General features: G+C 48.0%; 1 protein-coding gene and 1 pseudogene across 1 annotated transcript; both read right to left on the bottom strand.

Annotated features, from left to right (window-relative positions):
- Positions 1 to 256: 256 nt before the first annotated feature.
- On the bottom strand, positions 257 to 19041 carry LOC116979342 (interferon-inducible GTPase 5-like). Its single transcript, XM_033030947.1, has 2 exons — positions 18930 to 19041; positions 257 to 1472 (listed from the first exon to the last, which is right to left on the bottom strand). Exon 2 carries the CDS (start codon positions 1463 to 1465, stop codon positions 257 to 259), a length of 1209 nt encoding a protein of 402 aa, XP_032886838.1. The 5' UTR covers positions 1466 to 1472; positions 18930 to 19041.
- LOC116979341 overlaps positions 2248 to 22068 on the bottom strand; it is a 33590-nt pseudogene continuing 13769 nt past the window's right edge.

Here is a 22068-nt window from a genome sequence, read left to right as displayed (position 1 = left end):
ATTGGTGAGAGCTTGTTGAACGAGGTGGCAACGTCACACTGAGTCTCCCCGGGAGAGTTATCTTCTGTTCCCCGGCGGGTTGGTGCGCTTAAGGTGTTTGAAGTGAATTGGTTGTGAAGATTACAGCAGTGACAACAGCTTTTAAAATAATTCATCAGCTGTGAAATAATTTGGAATTTAATGAAGATGTGAAAGATGATATTTATTTTCCATTCCCGCATCCGTGATGACTTGCAGCAACTCAGTAACGGATTCGTTATTGTGGATGACTAGGATCAGTGGCAAATGCAACTTTCACCACTCTCTGGGCATTGTCCACAAGTTCATCCAGTACGTCGGTCAGCAATTTGTAAGTCATTTTAAATGATGATACTGAACCGAAGATGGAGCCAATGACTGGTATCATGTCAAGGGCCATTTCCACCATTGAAACAGCAACAATACTGGAACGCCACAACATTTGTTTCACAAACTCCTCATTTATTTCACCCATCAGTGGGCTTCTTACTTCTGCTTTCAGAAATTCCACAGGTTTCTTTGCAACATTGGCCAGTCTCTGAAGGGAGGCATCATCCAGGCCGAGACTTTTGCGGAAATCTATTATTGCAGCGACTAGTATCCCGAGGTCAACGGCGACAAACAATCCGGGAACAGGCACCGCTCCCAAAACTACTGAGACTGTTGCCAACATCCAGATACGTTTCTTCAACTGGGCTCGTTTCTGCTCCACAATCTTCACTGTTGTGCTTTGAAGTGACATCAATAGAACATCTTTCTTTATTCCATTGAGATTATCTAGAAGCGTTTGCTTAAACTCATCTAAATTACTGTTTGCTGGGGGAAGGCATGATATCAGGAAAATAATGGGGTTTGAAATCCCTACTTCCGTCAAACCGCAACTTATGTTTTGTTTCATCTCTTCAAGTTTCCTCATTCTGTCAAAATCTATACCTTGCATTTCTAAAGAACTGAAATCATTGTCAATTTGACTTCGTACAAAGTAGAACTTCTTCCCCAAGTTTTGAATCTCCTTGGCGACCTTTGCATCGTTTTCGGTGAATCGTTTGTGTGAGATTATTATGAAAAAATCGTATGTAGTAAGTCCCATTCTGCTCAGGTAATCCTTCATTGGAAACTTTGTTGTTCCAACTCCCGGCAGGTCCCAGAAGCAAGCATTAGGGAAGGTGGAATGTTTGTATGGAGTTCGCTCCATTGTGGTTTCAATGTTCCCGATTTCAGCTGCACCCTCATCGCAGCCCCGCAGCCCCCTCATGGCGTTGATGAAGGTGGATTTCCCTGCACCTGCTTCCCCTGTCACAGCGATGTTAAGCTTTACATTTTCTATATCGTTCAATTTCTTCATGATCAGTGTCGCAAACATGCTCAGCCCACCCTGCTCATAACTAACTTTCAGTTGATAGATTTCGTGCTGACTGAAGTATTCAGATTCTGAAGATGAAGCCATCGTCTCTCTGTGGAAAGAAATGAACATATTGTATTTTTAATACATCTCTAAATGTGTATTTCATGAGACACAGAAGCAAAATCACAGTCACGTGTTTGTGATCAAAGCAGAGATCACTGGACCTGAATGTCCCACTTCACAGAGATAGCGGGATACACTGGGCTGAAGATTCAATGAACCGGTCACTCATTAACACTCCTTCCCATTCCCACACTGACCTTTGTGTCCTAGGTCTTCTCCATTGCTAGTGAGGCTAAACACAAATTGGAGAAACGGCAACTCATATTTCGCTTGGGCAGCTTACAGCCCAGTCGTATGAAGATTGGTTTTGCTAACTTCAGGTAACCCTGGCATTCTCTCTCCCTCTATCCCTCCTCCACCAAGTTGCACCAGCTTCTCGTTTTCACCCAACAAACAGTAACAATGGCCTGTTTACTTTAACATCAATACTTTTTGCATATCTTTCATTCATTGTTCTTTATCTCACTACATCATCGTCTTTTTTTTCTCGTTTTTACTTTTCCCTGAGTTTTCTCTCCAGAGATGCTGCCTGTCCCGCTGAGTTACTCCAGCTTTCTGTGTCGATCTTCGGTTTCAACCAGCATCTGTAGTTCACAGTCACTAAGAAAGATTACTGATCACGTTTTCCCCATCCATTCATACTTTCAGTTGTGTTCACTTTGTGTAACATGAACTTTGTTGTGCTTTGTGGATAAAGAATATGAATCATTCAGGGGAGGTATACAGGGTCATGCAGGGTAGCGTTGGTATTAAATGTAGAGTTAGCCGATCTCCTTGTTTCTTTCAGGAGGTTTTCCTGCAGAGAGTGAATGGGCTGACGTGTGATTACACTGCGGGTAAACGGGAAGCTGGATTTCTGTTCTGAGGATGAGACAGAAAGACAGTGTTGTCAGAAACAAAATGTCAGGGTTGGAAAGGTTTCCAATCCTTCTTGAAGAAATGCAACTCTCTCTCTCTGAAACCAGCCAATCACTAGCCCAGGACTGCTCAAAGCGGAGAGAGACCACATTGTAAACGCCGGTGACCATATACGGGGTCACGCATGGCCCAGTGTGGGTGTTGATAAGCGTGCGCCACCTTACACACTCCCCAAACACCAGTCAGCTGCCCCCTGTGGAAGAGACATTGGTTCCCACATTGAAGTTCCTGAACCCAGTAATCTTTGATCCTGACGTGTTACAAAGGAGAGGAACATAGCAGAGTGTGAAGCAGAGAAATATAAAACTCCACAGGTCGGCAGAGTCTGAAACAGGAAGTCATTTTCTGCCCGGTCTGTAATGACAAGTTACTGTCTCCTTTAAACTGATGTCATTGAACATCAAACAGCACAGAACATGTACAGTACAGGGACAGGCTGTTCGGCCCACAAAGCTATGCCTGTTGTACATGATTTTTACATCCAGGGGGAAAGGTTTTGATCGCCTATCTATCTATGTCTGTCGTGGTTTTAAATGCTTCCATCAAGTTTAATTTAGATAAGAGATACGGTGCAGAAACTGGCCCTTCGGCCCACCGAATCCGCACCGACCAGCGATCCACGCACATTAACACTATCCTGCACACACAGGGGACTATTGTAAATGTGTACTAAGCCAATTAACCTACAAACTTGTACGTCATTGGAGTGTAGAAGGAAATGGAAGATCTTTGAGAAAAGGTCACGGGGAGAACATACAAACTCCGTACAGACAGCACCCATAGTCAGGATTGAACCCTTGGTCTCTGGTGCTGTAAGGCAGTTGCTCTACCGCTGCGCCACCGTACCACCCAGGTATGGAATTATTAAACTGTGGCCCCTGGTTCTAGAACTCTCTTCACCCAGAGAGTTGTGAATCTGTGCAATTCTCTGCCACAGAAGGCAGTGGAGGCCAATTCACTGGATGTTTTCAAGAGAGAGTTAGATTTAGCTCTTAGAAACATTGAAACACAGAAAAAACAGGTGCAGGAGTAGGCCATTCGGCCCTCCGAGCCATCATGGCTGATCATCTAAAGTCAGTACCCCGTTCCTGTTTTCTCCCCATATCCCTTGATTCCTTTAGCCCCAAGAGCTAAATCTAACTCTCTCTTGAAAACAGAACCAGTGACTGGGACAATGTATTAAACCAAGATTTTTGCCTCCACCACAGTGAGGTGCTTGGAGGACTCACTGTGGTGGTGTTAATTTGTGTTTATTGTTGTTATTATTGTATGATTGTATGTATGACTGCAGGCACGAAATTTCGTTCAGACCGTAAGGTCTGAATGACAATAAAGGCATTCAATTCAATTCAATTCAAGGGTTCTTAACCTGAGGGTCGTGACCCCCATGGGGGTCGTTTGGGGTTTTTCCAGGGGTCATGAAGGGGTCATAAATAATATCAATTTGTTGAGCCCATTTTTAGGAACCTAACTAAGGTACGTACCTCACACAGTACTTTGTTCGTGTATGCCCGTACGTATACGCACACGAACTGTGTGTGTTGTGAACCATGTCTGCCAAGAAGCGCACAGATAGTGAAGCATTTCTCAAGTTCAGCTTCACTGGCATTGCTCTAACATCCGTGGTCAAGCCGCAATGTGTTATCTGTGCCAAGGTTTTGAGCCACGAGAGCATAAAGTCCAGCAAACGGAAGATCCATTTGGAGTCTTGTCACAGCGAGCTGGTGGGGAAGGGCGTGGACTATTTCAAACTCAAGGGTTTCCACATCGATTTGATGGGTCCCTGGAGGCTTCATACCGGATTGCTTATCGAATCACTCAGACTAAGAAACCTCACACCATCGGTGAACAGCTTATCAAGCCATGCCTTCTCGAAGCAGGTAAGTTGGTGCTGGGGGAACAGCAGTCAAACAAGTTCAGGCAGATTTCCCTTTCGAATTACACAGTCAAAAGTTGAATCTCGGATATGAGTAATGCTATTCTGCTGCACGTGGTGAGCGCTGTGAAGAGCAGACCAGTGTATTGACTGCAACTGGATGAGTCAACAGATGTTGCCTACCCCCCCCCCCCCACCCCCCAACATCCATCAACCTATCACTTGCCTGACAGTCCTGCCCCCAATCCTCATCCAGCCACCTCCCTCCAATCACAATCAGAGTGAAGAAGGGTCCCAACCCGAAACGCTACCTGTCCCCCAGAGATGCTGCCTGACCCGCTGAGTTACTCCAGCGCTGTGCTTGAGGTGAGGGAGGAGAGGTGGAGAAGTAACATTGTGTGGTATATCCGGACATACCTGGAGCTGGCATTTCCCATTCTCCTTCTCTGTCTGTCCTTGTATCGTACCAGAGGGAATTGACAAGGGAGTTATGGAGGGAGCGGTCTTTGCGGAAGGCAGATATGGGGAGAGATGGGAAGATGTGGCGAGTGGTGGGGTCACGTTGGAGTTGGCGAAACTGACGGAGGATTACTTTTTGTATGTAACGGCTGGTGGGGTGAAAGGTGAGGACTAGGGGGACTCTGCCCTTGTTGCGAGTTGGGGGATGTGGAGAGAGAGCAGTGTTGCGGGGTATGGAAGAGACCCTGGTGCGAGCCTCATCTATGGTGGAGGAGGGGAACCCCCATTCCCTGAATAATAAGGACATTTCAGATGTCCTGGTGTGGAACGCCTCATCCGAGGAGCAGATGCGGCGTAGACGGAGGAATTGGGAGTAGGGGATGGAGTCCTTACAGGAAGCAGGGTGGGAAGAAGTGTAGTCCAGATAGCCATGGGAGTCAGTGGGTTTATAGTGGATGTCGGTCAGAAGTCTATCACCTGCAATGGAGATAGTGAGGTCAAGGAATGGTAGGGAAGTGTCGGAAATGGTCCAGGTGTATTTGAGTGCCGGATGGAAGTTAGTGATGAAGTGGATGAAGTCAGTCAGTTGTGTGCGGGTGCAGGAAGTGGCACCAAAGCAGTCGTCGATGTAGTGGAGGTAGAGGTCGGGGATGGGGCCCTGGTATGTATTGAACAAGGATTGTTCGACGTAACCGACAAATAGGCAGGCGTAGCTGGGGCCCATGCGTGTGCCCATAGCTACGCCTTGTATTTGGAGGAAATGGGAGGAGTCGAATGTGAAGTTATTGAGGGTAGGGACCAGCTCCGCTAAGTGGAGGAGAGTGTCAGTGGCCGGGTATAGGTTGCTTCTCTGGTCGAGGAAGAACCGGAGGGCTTTGAGGCCATCCTGGTGGGGGATGGAGGTGTAGAGTGACTGGACGTCCATGATGAAGATGAGGGGGTGAGGGCCTAGAGAATGGAATGCGCGGAGCCGACGGAGAGTGTCTGAGGTGTCTTGAACATAGGTAGTGAGGGATTTAACCAAGGGGGATAGGATGGAGTCAAGGTATTTGGAAATGAGTTCGGTGGGGCACGAACACGCAGAGACAATGGGTCTGCCGGGAGAGCCGGGTTTGTGGATTTTAGGGAGAAGGTAAAAACGGGCCGTGCGGGGCTGGGGAACGATGAGGTTGGAAGCTTGGTCGGGCAGGGCGTGGGAATTGATGAAGTCGGTGATGGTGCTGGAGGTGGTGGCCTGGTGCTCGTCAGTGGGGTCATGGTCCAGGGGTAAGTAGGAGGAGGTGTCCGAGAGTTGGCGCGTGGCCTCAGCTTTGTAGAGATCGGCGCGCCAGACTACCACGGCACCTCCCTTGTCGGCGGGTTTGATAACCCAATCTGGGTTGTTGCGGAGTGAGTCGATGGCAGTACGTTCATGGGGGGAGAGATTGGAGTGAGACAGGGGAGTGGAGTGGAGTGGAGAGAGTGGAGAGAAGTTGCGATGTGGAGTGGAGAAGAGATAAAATGTAGTCGGAGATAGAGACTGGTTGAAGAACTGGGAAGGGGAAAAGATGGAGAGAGAGGAAAAGCAAGGTTGAAGTTAGAACCATAGAAACATAGAAAATAGGTGCAGGAGTAGGCCATTCGGCCCTTCGAGCCTGCACCACCATTCAATATGATCATGGCTGATCATCCAACTCAGTATCCTGTACCTGCCTTCTCTCCATACCCCCTGATCCCTTTAGCCACAAGGGCCACATCTAACTCCCTTTTAAATATAGCCAATGAACTGTGGCCTCAACTACCTTCTGTGGCAGAGAGATCCAGAGATTCACCACTCTCTGTGTGAAAAATGTTTTTCTCATCTCGGTCTTAAAGGATTTCCCCTCTATCCTTAGGACTTGGAAGTTGACCGGAAGTGGCGGCGCTGGGAACGGCTGCGGCTCGCCTGCACTCCGTTTGTCTTTACTTTTTTGTGTTGTTTTTTTTCGTTTTGTCTAGTTGCGTTTTTGGTTTTTAGGTTGTGTTTATGTGGGGGGGGGGGGGGGGGGGAATGGGGGGTTGAAACGGGGTTTGCTGTCTCTCCCTTGGGGGGAATACGACTTTTTCGTTGTATCCCCCCTCTCTGCCTCCGTTTGCGCTGAGGCCTAATGGCGGAGCTGGCGACCTCGGGACTCCGGAGGCAGCCTGTCAGGACTCGGCCTGGGTTCGCTCCCGTGAGGGTGGCCCAGCTCGGGGCTGGAACTGCGCTCCCGTGAGGACGGCCTGGCGAGGGGCCGAGACTCTCCCGTGAGGGGCTGTGGCACTCCCGTCGGAGTGGCCCAGCCCGAGGGAGGAACGGCGCTCCCGCCGGAGTGGCCCAGCCCGAGGGAGGAACGGCACTCCCGTCGGAGTGGCCCAGCCCGAGGGAGGAACGGCACTCCCGTCGGAGTGGCCCAGCCCGAGGGAGGAACGGCGCTCCCGTCGGAGTGGCCCAGCCCGAGGGTGAAATGGCGCTCCTGTCGGAGTGGCCCAGCTCGAGGGAGGAACGGCACTCACGTTAGGACGATCCGTCTCAGGGCTGGAACGGTGCTCCGGTGGCTGGGACGGCGTTCTCGCGGCGGTGACCTGAGTCCTGGGTTCAGCCGCGGGCCAGCGGCTGTGTACGCTGGACTGGAGGGCGGCAGCTTCGACCACCCCGGGCCGCGGTGTTTGAGCCGGCCCATTCGCGGGGTTCGGTGAGCCGCAGGACTGTTGTGCCATCGCCCGGTGGGGAATCGCCTCAGCGCAGAGGGAGAAGAGGAGGGAAGTGACAGTAAACCTAAGATTTTTTGCCTCCACCACAGTGAGGAGGTGCTTGGAGGATACACTGTGGTGGATGTTAATTTGTGTTTATTGTTGTTTAGTATTGTATGATTGTATGTATGACTGCAGGCACGAAATTTCGTTCAGACGGTAAGGTCTGAATGACATTAAAGGTATTCAATTCAATTCAATTAAGCTGTGACCCCTTGTCCTGGACTTCCCCAACATCGGGAACCATCTTCCTGCAACTAGCCTGTCCAACCCCTTAAGAATTTTGTAGTTTTTTATAAGACCCCCACTCAATCTCCTAAATTCTAGCGAGTACAAGCCGAGTCTATCCAGTCTTTCTTCATATGAAAGTTCTGACATCCCAGGACTCAGTCTGGTGAACCTTCTCTGCACTCCCTCTATGGCAATAATGTCCTTCCTCAGATTTGGAGACCAAAACTGTACGCAATACTCCAGGTGTGCTCACCAAGACCCTGTACAACTGCAGTAGAACCTCCCTGCTCCTATACACAAATCCTTTTGCAACGAATGCGAAACATACCATCCGCTTTCTTCACTGCCTGCTGCACCTGCATGCCTACTTTCAATGACTGGTGTACCATGACACTCAGGTCTCGTTGCATCTCCCCTTTTGCTAATCGGCCACCATTCAGATAATAGTTTACTTTCCTGTTTTTGCCACTAAAGTGAATAACCTCACATTTATCCACATTATACTGCATATGCCATTCACACAGCCTATCCAAGTCACCTTGCAGCCTCCTAACTTGACACCATTTACATAGTAATCTGTGCCTTTCACCTTTTCCACGGATGTGCCTGTTCTCTCGGCCAATCAGACACAGACATTCACAGAAATAGATTATCGCTCCAATCAATATCCCCGTGTTACAGGCGGCAGAGAGACCCGGGACCGGGATCGCTCCCACTCCTCCCGACATGACCGCCAACATCCAGATACGTTTCTTCAACACCTCACCTTTCTGCCGAATAATCTCCACACTGAGTTTGTGAAGGGCCAGGACAAAGACAAGGTTCTTTATATTCCAGTGCTTCCATTAACCGAGGGAAATCATACATATTCTTCATGAAACTGGATATCAGGAACACGATGGGATCGGGGATCCCGGCCTTTCCCAACTGACTGACGCAGTTACTCCGGAACTTTTCCATTTCTGTATCTTCATCAAATTCCCGGCCTTCCAGCTGCATTGAATAAAGGTCATTGTCAAGCTTAGAGCGGACAAAATAGAACTTCTTCCCCAGCCGCTTAATCTCCTTGGCAAGATATGCATCATTCTCTGTGAATCGACCAGCTGACACTATGATGAAGAAATCGTATTTTTTAAATTGCATTTCTTGCAGGTAGGAACGTGCGGGAAATCGTATAGTTCCGATCCCCGGCAGGTCCCAGTAGCGGACATTGGGCAGAGTGGGATGTGGGTATCCGGTTGGCTCCATTGTAGTTTCCGTGATCCCAACCGCAGCCGCTCCCTCATCTTCGCTACGAAGCCCTCTCATGGCGTTGATGAGGGTGGATTTTCCTGTACCCGTGTCTCCCGTCACGGCGATGTTCAGCTCGGTGTTGTCCAGTTCTTTCACCTTCTTCTCCAGCAGAGGTTGAACATTTTCCACACCACCAGTTGCGGACTTCAGTTTGTTGAGCTCTTCCTGTGTGAAGAATGTGGGGGTCTCAGACTGAGCCGCCTGTTGGCTGAAAGGAAACATGTTCGGTGAAAGTTTCCAGTTGAAATGAAACCAACTGAAATAAAGGGCAAGCACCTTCTCTCCCTTTCCCTCTTCTCTTCCCATTGTTCCACCTGGATACACACCATTTATCCCACAATCCCGCCCTTTCCCTCTTCCCCCATCACCTTCACCTATATCCATTCCTCCAGCTTCACATCTCACATCTCTTCTCTTGGCCTAGGAGCGGAATTAGGCCATTCGGCCCATCTATCCCGCGAGTTCTCCATATCTCAGTTTTTCATCACCGGCCTTCCTTCAATCATCACCCCCCTCCCCCACCCCCCAACATCTATCAACCTATCACTTGCCTGACTTAGTCCTGCCCCCAATCCTCATCCAGCCGCCTCCCTCCAATCACAATCAGAGTGAAGAAGGGTCCTGACCCGAAACGCCCCCTGTCCCCCAGAGATGCTGCCTGACCCGCTGAGTTAGTCCAGCGCTGTGCTTGAGGTGAGGGAGGAGAGGTGGAGAAGTAACATTGTGTGATGTATCCGGACATACCTGGAGCTGGCATTTCCCATTCTCCTTCTGTGTCTGTCCTTGTCTCGCCTGTGCGATGATCCAGTGGTCCCAGTACTGCCCGGGGAGGAGAGGTCTGGGCACCGGGGCTCCTCCTTGTCTTCAGTTGTGTGTGTTCTCCTAGAGGAAAGCAGAGAGGTTGCTGGTGGTTCTTTCTGTAGCAGAGGTGTATGTAAGGCTGCAAAATATATCCCTCTTAATCAATATACGTCATTTGGCCCAACTGGTCCGTGCCAACACAATGCCCCATCTATGCTAGTCCCACGTGTTCACAATTGGGCCATACCTTTATAAACCTTTTCCATCCATGCCACTGTCCAAATGTACTTTAGATGTTGATATAGTACCTGCTTCAATTAGTTCCTCTGGTAGCTCGTTGCACAAACCCGCCACCCTGTGAGTAAAAAAGCTGCCCCTCATGTTTCAATGGAATCTTTCCTCCCTCACTTTGACCCTAAGCCTCTACCACGGGTAAGAGACTGTGGAGAAGAAAGACGAAGAGATGGAGCAGGGCCAGAGTGAGGACCACCGTAAATTGGGGGAGCAACACCTCATATTTCGCTTGGGCAGTTTGCACCCCAGCGGTATGAACATTGACTTCTCCAATTTCAGGTAGTCCTTACGTTCCCGTAAGAGACCACTAGGGGGCAGTTATACCTACAATGAGAAACCCACGCAGATCACAGGGAGAACTCCGCACAGACAGCACCCGTAGTCGGGATCGAACCAGGGCCGGATTTAGATGAGGAGCGATCGTAGCCCGGTGGCCCGGACACGGATAGCGGCGGGTGATGGAAAGGGAGAGATAGAGTTGAACGGTAGGTGTCCTGCCTTGAGCCCCCCCCCCCCCCCCCCCCTAGACCTCGAGGCCCTAAGCTTAACCTTGTCTAGTTTATAGGTAAATCCGATCATCGAACCCAGGTCTCTGGCGCTGCGAGCGGTGTAAGGCAGTAAATTTACCGCTGCCTGCGCCACCGTGCCGCCCAATGGGGTCACCGGCAATGGACTGAATGCATCACGGGGGGAAAACAAGACAGACACAAAATGCTGGAGTAACTTAGCGGTACAGGGAATATCTCTGGAGAGAAGGAATGGGTGGGTGACGTTTCGGGTCGAGTCCCTTCTTCAGACTGAAGTCCGGAGAGACGGAGATGCATAGATATGGGAGTGTGAAAACGGGACAAAGGCAACAAAGCAAACAGAGATCAAATATAGTCGGAGATAGAGACTGGTTGAAGAACTGTGAAGGGGAAAAGATGGGGAGAGAGGAAAAGCAAGGGCTACTTGAAGTTAGAAACAGAAACATAGAAAATAGGTGCAGGAGTAGGCCATTCGGCCCTTTGAGCCTGCACCGCCATTCAATATGATCATGGCTGATCATCCAACTCAGTATCCTGTACCTGCCTTCTCTCCATACCCCCTGATCCCTTTAGCCACAAGGGCCACATCTAACTCCATCTGACGACAGATGGCACAATGGGCTAAGTGTTCGGCTGGCAACCGGAAGGTAGCTGGTTCGAATCCCGCTTGGAGTGCATACTGTCGTTGTGTCCTTGGGCAAGACACTTCACCCACCTTTGCCTGTGTGTGTCCTTGGGCAAGACACTTCACCCACCTTTGCCTGTCTGTATGGAAGTAATTGTGTGAAGCACTTTGGGGTCAATGCAAGTTGACTAAAAATGTGCTATATAAATAAAGACATCATTATTATTATTCATTCTTAAATATAGCCAATGAACTGTGGCCTCAACTACCTTCTGTGGCAGAGAATTCCAGAGATTCACCACTCTCTGTGTGAAAAATGTTTTTTCTCATCTCGGTCCTAAAGGATTTCCCCTCTATCCTTAAGCTGTGACCCCTTGTCCTGGACTTCCCCAACATCGGGAACCATCTTCCTGCATCTAGCCTGTCCAACCCCTTAAGAATTTTGTAGGTTTCTATAAGATCCCCACTCAATCTCCTAAATTCTAGCGAGTACTTGCCGAGTCTATCCAGTCTTTCTTCATATTAAAGTCATGACATCCCAGGAATCAGTCTGGTTGACATTCTCTGCACACCCTCTATGGCAATAATGTCCTTCCTCAGATTTGGAGACCAAAACTGTACGCAATACTCCAGGTGTGGTCTCACCAAGACCCTGTACAACTGCAGTAGAACCTCCCTGCTCCTATACTCAAATCCTTTTGCTATGAATGCTAACATACCATTTGCTTTCTTCACTGCCTGTTGCACCTGCATGCCTACTTTCAATGACTGGTGTACCAGGTCTCGTTGCATCTCCCCTTTTCCTAATCGGTCACCATTTAGATAATAGTCTGCTCTCCTGTTTTTGCCACCAAAGTGGCTAACCTCACATTTATCCACATTATACTGCATCTGCCATGCATTTGCCCACTCACCCAGCCGATCCAAGTCACCTTGCAGCCTCCTAGCATCCTCCTCACAGCTAACACTGCCCCTCAGCTTAGTGTCATCCGCAAACTTGGAGATGTTGCATTCAATTCCCTCGTCCAAATCATTAATCTATATTACTAAAAGTCTGATCTTGACCGCTTTTGGCCCACTGTGCTGCGATTTCCGTGAGAACGCCGCTACCTACGGCAGTCATTTTTGGCCACCTCGATCAGGGCCCACGGGACCAGAGTATTTTTCCCATCGATGAAGAATCAGAGAGAAATTAATGTTTTTTTTTTAATCACCATTCTCTCTGCTGCCCCTGCTGGAGGGAGGGGGAGGGACTATAAAACCAGGAAGTGATGTGCCTCTATCAATATGGAGGTCACTCTGAGCTCTGCATTACACTGAACAAATGTTTACACAGCTGTGAGTACCCTTAATGTGGTTTGAAAATGAAAATATTGTTAGTTTGAAGTAAAAAAGCACTGCCTGCAAATGGTTGTTTGGGAGGGTTGGGTTGAAGTAAAAATGCACTCTCTCTCTCTCTCCCCTCCTCTCTCTCCCCACATCTCTCCCCACCCCCCCCCCTCCCTCCCCCCCCTCTCATCTCCCCCCTCCTCTCCTCTCCCTCTCTCCTCCCCTCTCCTCTACCCCCCTCTCCTACCCCCTCTCCTTCCCCCCCTCTCCTCTCCTCTCCCCCTCCCCATCTCTCCCCTCTTTTTCTCCCCCTTCTCCTCTCCATCCCCTCCCCCACCGTCCCTCCCCTAAACCCTCCTCCCCTCCCCACACACCCATACCCCCTTCCCTCCACCCTCCCTCCCCCTCCCCTTTCCCCTCACCTCTCCCCCCCTCTCTCCCCCTCCACCTCTCTCCTCACCCTCTCTCCTCCCCCCTCTCCCCCCCTCTCTCTCCCGCCTCCCCTCCATCCCCTCCCCCGCCCTCCCTCCCCTAAACCCCCTCCCCTCCACACCTCCTACCCTCTTCCCACCATCCTCCCCCTCCTTCCCCCTCCCTGCTCCCCACCTCTCCCCCTCACCCCCTCTCAGTACCCCCTCTCTCTCCCCTTCACTCTCACCCTCTCTCTCTCCTCCCCTCCTCCCCCACCTTTCCCCCTCACCCACCCTCCCTCTTCTCCTCCTCTCCACCCCCCTCTCCCTCTTGCCCCTCTCTCTGTGTCTCTGTCTCTCTCTCTGTCTCTGCCCCTTCTCTCTCTGCCCTCACTCTCCCCCCCCCCCCCCTCTAGATGTGACTGCAAGTTGGGGGCTATGCGTCAGTAGATAGGGTGGTTATGGGGTAAAATAAGCAAATTAATAACATTAATATAATATCAAGGGGGGTAATTAGTGTGTGCGGGGGGGGGGGGGGACTTAGTGTGTGTGACGCTGCATGCCGCCCCCCCCCCCCCCCACAACCGCACGTTGGGGGAACAGACCTAACGGGTCTGCACTTGGTCTAGCATATATTGTAAATAGCTGGGGTCCCAGCACTGAGCCCTGCGGTTTCCCACTAGTCACTGCTTGCCTTGCTGAAAATTACCCTTTACTCCTACTCTTTGCTTCCTGTTTGCCAGACAGTTCTCTATCCACATCTATCTAGAGAAGTCAATGTTCATACTGCTGGGCTGTAAGCTGCCCAAATGAATTATGAGGTGCTGTTCCTGCACTTTGCACTGGGTCTCACTCTGACAATGGAGGATGCTCAGGCAGAAAGGCCAATGTGGGAATGGTGGACTGAGCAGAGGTGTTCAACAAAATGATCGCCAAGCCTGCGCTTGGTCTCACCGATGTACAGGAGTCCACATCTGGAACAGCAGATACAGTAGATGAGGTTGGAGGAGGTGCGAGTGAACCTCTGCCTCACCTGATAAACCTGTCACGGTCCTTGGACGGAGTTGAGGGGGAGGTATAGGGGACAGTTGTTGCATCTCCTGCAGTTGCAGGGGAAAGTACCTGGGGAGGGGGTGGTTTGGGTGGGAAAGGGTGAGTTGATCAGGGTGTTGCGAAGGGAACGGTCTCTGCTGAACGTCTAAATGGGTGGAGATGGGAAGATGTGACTAGTAGTGGGATCACGTTAGTGGTGGTGAAAATGTCAGAGGATTATGTGCTGTATGCAATGGTTGATGGGGTGAAAGGTGAGGACATGAGGAACTCTGTCCCTGCTGCAACTGGGGGTGGGGAGGGAGGTGGAGCAAGGGCAGAGCTGTAGGGTACCGAGGAGACGCTAGTGAGGGCCTCATCTATGATGGGAGAGGGGAACCTCATTACCTGAAGAATGAGGACATCTCTGATGACCTGGTATGGAGCACCTCATATTGGGTGCAGATGTGGCGGAGACAGAGGAATTGGGAGTAGGGGATAGAGCAGGGGTGGGGAACCTGCAGCTCTTAAGGCTGAATGCGGCCTTTTAGGCCTTTAAGTGAGGCCTTTTGAATGAATCCAAAATTTGTAGAACAAATCCTTTTATTTTTATTAATATTTTTGGTCATCTTTTATTATTTTTATTTTAATCTTAAAATGAATGTATTTAAAATACCAAAGAATAAAAGTAGATTCACCAAAATAATCCTCCCCGACTAGTGAGTGTATGTACTAGTGAGACGGAGCACCTTCCATGACAGGAAAACGTGAAGGGTTTATTGCACAGATAAAAAAGGTGTTATCAGATCCTGCTGATCTCATTTCATTGTATCCTACATCAGCAAAATCTCTGTGTTGAATCTACTATTTCAAGTAACACTTTGCAACAAGTTATAAGTATTGTTAACTCTATTCGTGCAAATGCAACCCGGCATCGTCAGTTTCATAATATGCTAAAGTTGGACGATGAGGCATTTGTGTGGATTTGCCGTATCATTGTAAAGTGCGTTGGATATCGCAGGGACAGGTGTTAGCAAAATGGTTATCTTAGCGAGAACAGATCGTTAAATTTCATGGTACAGAATCAGCAATGTGAATTATTGAATGACGGTTTCCATAGGAATACTGCATTTCTGTGTGATATCATGTCAAAGCAAAATGACTTGAATGTTTCTTTGCAAAATAAAACTAAGTATATATATTATATGTGGCAAAAAATCCAAGCATTTCCAAATAAACCTATCTTTTTTCAAAACTCTTCTTCAAGATGAAATTTTGGATTAACTTTTTCCGCCGTTAGCGAAGGTTATTGATGAGCAGGAGGATTCATGCGAATCATGTGAAGAATATGCAGCTGTTATAGACTTATTAATTAAAGAAATACAATGAAAGGTTCACTGATTTGAGAATCATGACATCACACTCAAATTAGCATTTCAACCTCACCTAGTTGATGTCTCCAAGGCTCCTAAAGAACTACAGATGGAATTGATTGAGCTCTCTGAAGATGACATTATCAAGTCCTTATTTGACGCTAAGAAAGATCTAGGAGAAAATGCAATAGAATACCCACGTCTTCAGCAACATGCATGAAAAATGCTTTCTTGCTTTTCAACCATTTCTTGCTGCGAATCTACATTCTCCTACCTAACCCAAACCAAGATGCTCTTAAGCTCACAGATGACAGATACCCATCTAGAAGATCAGCTGAAACTGCGTACCTCCATGTTGCAACCAAATATTCAAATCCTTTCCCACAACAAAGTCATTAAAAGGTTAGTTAACTTTAGAATTCACAAAATAGTTTCATTTTCTTCAGTTAGTACATAGTAGTTAGATTTTTACAAAATAATGTACATTTTTAAAGTATATCTAATTGAAGTTTTTTTCATGGGGCCTTATTAGATTACAGCTAACTTAATGCGACATTCCAACATGAAAAGGATCCCCACCGCTGGGATAGAGGCTTTACAGGAAGCAGGGTGGGGAGAAGTGTAGTCTAGATAGTTGTGGGGGTAATATATGTCAGTCATATAACCATATAACAATTACAGCACGGAAACAGGCCATCTCGACCATTCTAGTCCGTGCCGAACACGTATTCTCCCCTAGTCCCATCTACCTGCGCTCAGACCATAACCCTCCATTCCTTTCCCGTCCATATAACTATCCAATTTATTTTTAAATGATAAAATCGAACCTGCCTCCACCACCTTCACTGGAAGCTCATTCCACACAGCTACCACTCTCTGAGTAAAGAAGTTCCCCCTCATGTTACCCCTAAACTTCTGTCCCTTAATTCTCAAGTCATGTCCCCTTGTTTGAATCTTCCCTACTCTCAGTGGGAAAAGCTTATCCACGTCAACTCTGTCTATCCCTCTCATCATTGTAAAGACCTCTATCAAGTCCCCCTTTAACCTTCTGCATTCCAAAGAATAAAGCCATAACTTGTTCAACCTTTCTCTGTAACATAGTTGCTGAAACCCAGGCAACACAAACCCAGGCTACCATTTACCATGTACGTCCTATTTTGATTTGTCCTGCCAAGATGTAGCACCTCAAACCTATCAGCATTAAACTCCATCTGCCATCTTTCAGCCCACTCTTCCAACTGGCATAAATCTCTCTGTAGACTTTGAAAATCTACTTCATTATCCACAACCCCACCTATCTTAGTATCATCTGCATACTTACTAATCCAATTTACCACACCATCATCCAGACCATTGATGTACATGACAAACAACAGTGGACCCAACACAGATCCCTGTGGCACCCCACTAGTCACTGGCCTCCAACCTGACAAACAAACATCCACCATTACTCTCTGGCATCTCCCATTCAGCCACTGTTGAATCCATCTTGCTACTCCACCATTAATACCCAACAATTGAACCTTCTTAACCAACCTTCCATGAGGAACCTTGTCAAAGGCCTTACTGAAGTCCATATAGACAACATCCACTGCTTTACCCTCATCAATTTCCCGAGTAACCTCTTCAAAAAATTCAAGAAGATTAGTCAAACATGACCTTCCAGGCACAAATCCATGTTGACTGTTCCTAATCAGACCCTGTTTATCCAGATGCTTATATATATTATCTCTAAGTATCCTTTCCATTAATTTGCCCACCACTGACGTCAAACTAACAGGTCTATAATTGCTAGGTTTACTCTTAGACCCCCTTTTAAACAATGGAACAACATGCACAGTACGCCAATCCTCCGGCACTATTCCCGTTTCTAATGACATTTGAAATATTTCTGTCATAGCCCCTGCTATTTCTACACTAACTTCCCTCAATGTCCTAGGGAACATCCTGTCCGGACCTGGAGACTTATCCACTTTTATATTTCTCAGAAGTGTCAGTACTTCCTCTTCTTTGAATCTCATAGTTTCCATAGCTACTCTACTTGTTTCCCTTACCTCACATAATTCAATATCCTTCTCCTTGGTGAATACCGAAGAAAAGAAATTGTTCAATATCTCCCCCATCTCTTTTGGCTCTGCAGATAGCTGTCCACTCTGACTCTCCACTGGACCAATTTTATCCCTCATTATCCTTTTGCTATTAATATAGCTGTAGAAACCCTTTGGATTTACTTTCACCTTACTTGCCAAAGCAACCTCATATCTTCTTTTAGCTTTTCTAATTTCTTTCTTAAGATTCTTTTTACATTCTTTATACTCCTCAAGCACCTCATTTACTCCATGCTGCCTATAATTATTGTAGATCTCTCTCTTTTTCCGAACCAAATGTCCAATTTCCCTTGAAAACCATGGCTCTTTCCAATGTTTACTATTTCCATTCAACCGAACAGGGACATAAAGATTCTGTACTCTTAAAATTTCACCTTTAAATGTCCTCCATTTCTCTTCTACATCTTTCCCATAAAACAAAATGTCCCTGTTCACTCCTTTTAAATCCTTTCGCATCTCCTCAAAGTTAGCCTTTCTCCAATCAAAAATCTCAACCCTAGGTCCAGTTCTGACCCTCTCCATAATTATATTGAAACTAATGGTATTGTGATCACTGGACCCGAATTGTTCCCCAACGCATACCTCCGCCACCTGTCACGTCTCATTTCCTAACAGGAGTTCCAGCACTGCCCCTCCTCCAGTAGGTACTTCTATGTATTGCTGCAAAAAATTATCCTGCACATATTTGACAAACTCCAACCCATCCAGCCCATTTACAGAATGTGTTTCCCAGTCTATGTGCGGAAAGTTGAAATCTCCCACAATCACTACCGTGATCGATACTCAATCTCCTGTGATGGAGACGGTGTGATCAAGAAACGATATGTGCGTGTGTGTGAGTGTGTGAAGTGTGTGTGTGTGTGTGTGTGTGTGTGTGTGTGTGTGTGTGTGTGTGTGTGTGTGTGTGTGTGAGTGTGTGAAGTGTGTGTGAAGTGTGAAGTGTGCGAGTGTGATATGTGAGTGTGTGTGTGTTTACGTGAAGTGTGCAATTTGGACATGTATCAAACTGCGAGATTTGTTTCACATAAACTGCGAATTCGGAGCGGAAACGAAACTGCAGACGAGAAAACAAATATTTCTGAGAAAGAAAATATGTTTCCTGTTCAGACACGCAAGGTTTAACCACACACACACACACACACACACACACACACACACACACACACACACACATGCCTGCTGCCATGGATCCTCGAGCTGAAACACTTCACTCACATTTGATAACTTAATAGACACAACAAGCTGGAGTCACTCAGCGGGACAGGCAGCATCTCTGGAGAGAGATTACTCAGAAACTGATAACCATCTCTGGAGAGAGATAACTCAGAAACTGATAACTGATTCTCTCCGCGGCTGCTGCCTGTCTCACTGAGTGTTTTGAACAGTTTCCAGTGTCGCTGCTCCGATTCTGCTCCTTACCTACTTCGGTTCAGGAGGAGACTCCGTCAGTGAACGTCCGCTGTGATCGCTACTCCAGTCCGCTGTGTGTCTGGACTTTCCCTCTCCCCGTGTCAAGTACTTGGATGGATTGCTGCACGTTGTCCAATAACGTTCAAGATGTGTGTGAGCTCACTTGTTGCCGGGTGACTTTACTCTTTACTCTTTTGCATGCGCTGTAAGGCAGTAACTCTACCGCTGCGCCACCGTGTCGCCCAATGGGATCACCGGCAATGGACTGAATACATCACGGGGGGAAAACAAGATAGACACAAAATGCTGGAATAACTCAGCGGGACAGGGAGCTTCTCTGGATAGAAGCAATGGGTGAGTTTTCGGTTCAAGACCGTTCTTCAGACTGAAGTCAGGAGTGGGGGAGATACATAGATAAGGAAGTTTAAGGTGTGAAAATGGGACAAAGGGGATTATCATCAAATGTAGAAAAGAACATTGTTAGCTGGGAGAAGGGATCAAAGAAGCAAACAGAGATAAAATGTAGTCTTCCGCTTATCTAGTCCATACACAAGATTATACGTTGATCAGCCAGAGCTGAACACACTTCTCTGTATCTGCTCAATGGTGCCTGTCTTGTTCTTCTTGTGCATCTTGTGCTGGTGGTGGGAAGATTGGTGAAAACAGGGCTGCAACCTGAACGCTCTTTCATTGACCCCATAAAATGTAGTCGGAAATAGACAATAGACAACGTACAGCAGTGGGCCATTCCGCCCTTCTAGCCAGCACCGACATTCAATGTGATCATGGCTGATCATCCACAATCCACAATCCGTACCCCGTTCCTGCCTTCTCCCCATATCCCCTGACTCCGCTAACTTTAAGAGCCCTATCTAGCTCTCTCTTGAAACTATCCAGAGAACCGGCCTCCACCGCCCTCTGAGGCAGAGAATTCCACAGACTCACAACTCTTTGTGTGAAAAAGTTTCCTCATCTACGTTCTAAATGGCTTACCTCTTATTCTTAAACTGTGGCCCCTGGTTCTGGACTCCCCCAACATCGGCAACATGTTTCCTGCCTGTAGCATGTCCAAACCCTTAATAATCTTATATGTTTTAATAAGATGCCCTCTCATCTTTCTAAACTCCAGAGTGTACAAGCCCAGCCGCTCCATTCTCTCAGCATATGACAGTCCCGCCATCCCGGGAATTAATCTTGTAAACCTACGATGCACTCAATCAATAGCAAGAATTAGGGCTCTTAAAGATAGCGGAGTCAGGGGATATGGGGAGAAGGCAGGAACGGGGTACTGATTGGGGATGATCAGCCATGATCACATTGAATGGTGGTGCTGGCTCGAAGGGCCAAATGGCCTCCTCCTGCACCTGTTGCCTATTCTCCTTCCTCAAATTTCGACACTAAAACTGCACACAATACTCCAGGTTTGGTCTCATTAGGCCCCCGTACAACTGCAGAAGGACCTCCTTGCCCATATACTCAACTCCCCATGTTATGAACTGATGGAGACTGATAGGAGAACTGGGAAGGGGAAAGGATGGAGAGAGAGGGAGAGCAAGGGTTACTTGAAGATAGAGAAGTCAATGTTCATTGCACTGGGGTCTAAGCTGCCCAAGCGAAATATGGACATCTAAGATCAAAGGGGACATAGGAACATAGAAAATAGGTGCAGGAGGAGGCCATTCGGCCTTTCGAGCCACCTCCGCCATTCAATATGATCATGGCTGATCATCCACAATCAGTACCCTGTTCCTGAGTTCTCCCCAAATCCCTTGATTCCGTTAGCCCCGAGAGCTATATCTAACATCCCCCTCATCAGATTGGGTTTTGTAAACACAACACTTTAATGATCAAATCCTCAATAAATGTCCACGTGACCAGATTCCCCAAACATGTGGGAACCCCATTTCCCACCTTACTGCTTCAGTACAAACCAAAGACAAGGCCTGTGTGTGGTCTTCCACTTCATGGCGATGGCAGCAGATACTGACCCTCTTGATGTGACACAGAATAGTTATTGAGAGATACAGCATGGAAACAGGCCATTCGGCCCAACTAGTCGAGGGCGACCATCGATCTCACCTTCACACCAGTTCTAAGTTGTCCCACTTTCTCGCCAACTCCCTACGTACTAGGGGTAATTTACAGAGACCAATCAACCTACAAACCCGCACGTCTTTGGGATGTGGGAGGAGACCGGGACACCCAGAGGGAACCCACACGGTCACGGGGAGACTGTGCTAACTCCACACGGACAAGAACCGATGTCAGGATGGAACTTGTATCACCCGCGCCGTGAATCAGCAGCTCTACCCGCTGCGCCACTGTGCTGCCCCATTCTCAACATCAATGCCCGGGTTATAGAACTGGGTTGACCACAGTGCCGCACGACCTGGCAGTGATATGTAACCCGTTCCTCCAGGGGAAATATCTGTCTCTATATTCAGCATGTTGAAACACAACCGGATCTCACAAGTTTCACTAACACGGGTCAGCTGCAGTCATTTTAGTTAACGGACGAATACTAAGAGTTAGGCTTTATATAGAACTTTTATTGTGTATATTTGTACTGAAGCAAGCTTGTTAATTAACAATAGATACAAGTCTACTTGTCTAAACAGTTCACATGTGTTGACCCATCAACTGCAACAGTATTACATATCATGTCAAAGAGTCACCTGTCCCCGGCAATGGACTGAATACATCACCGGGGGGAACAAGATAGACACAAAAACTCAGTGGGTCAGCGATCGAAGCCCCCACAGGCGGCAATCGAAGCCCCTTCAATGGGGCGGTCGAAGCACCTGCAGCTCGAGTTCCCGAAGTCGCCCGTAACAAAGGGACCGCCAGCTCCACGATGGTAGGCCGCAGTGCGGACGGAGATACGATCGGAAAAAGTTGCATCTTCATTGGGGGAAGAGATTACAAAGTTTCAATCACCTCCTCTCCCCTCCTCTCCTCTCCCCTCCCCTCCTCTCCCCTCCCCTCCCCTTCCATCCCCTCTCCTCCTCTACCCTCCTCTCCTCCCCTTCCCTCCCCTCCCCTCCCCTCCACCTAATACAAAATGGAAAGATCAACTAAAACATATAAATAAAATGGTGTAAAAACAATAAAGTAGAAAGTGGCGATAAAGAAGAAGTGAGGCTGTCTC

Source organism: Amblyraja radiata, chromosome 12 (genome assembly GCF_010909765.2).
Source record: "Amblyraja radiata isolate CabotCenter1 chromosome 12, sAmbRad1.1.pri, whole genome shotgun sequence".
NCBI classification, from domain to species: Eukaryota; Metazoa; Chordata; class Chondrichthyes; order Rajiformes; family Rajidae; genus Amblyraja; species Amblyraja radiata.
The sequence above is the reverse complement of the archived record's forward strand: the minus strand, read 5'-3'. Positions and strand labels throughout refer to the sequence as shown.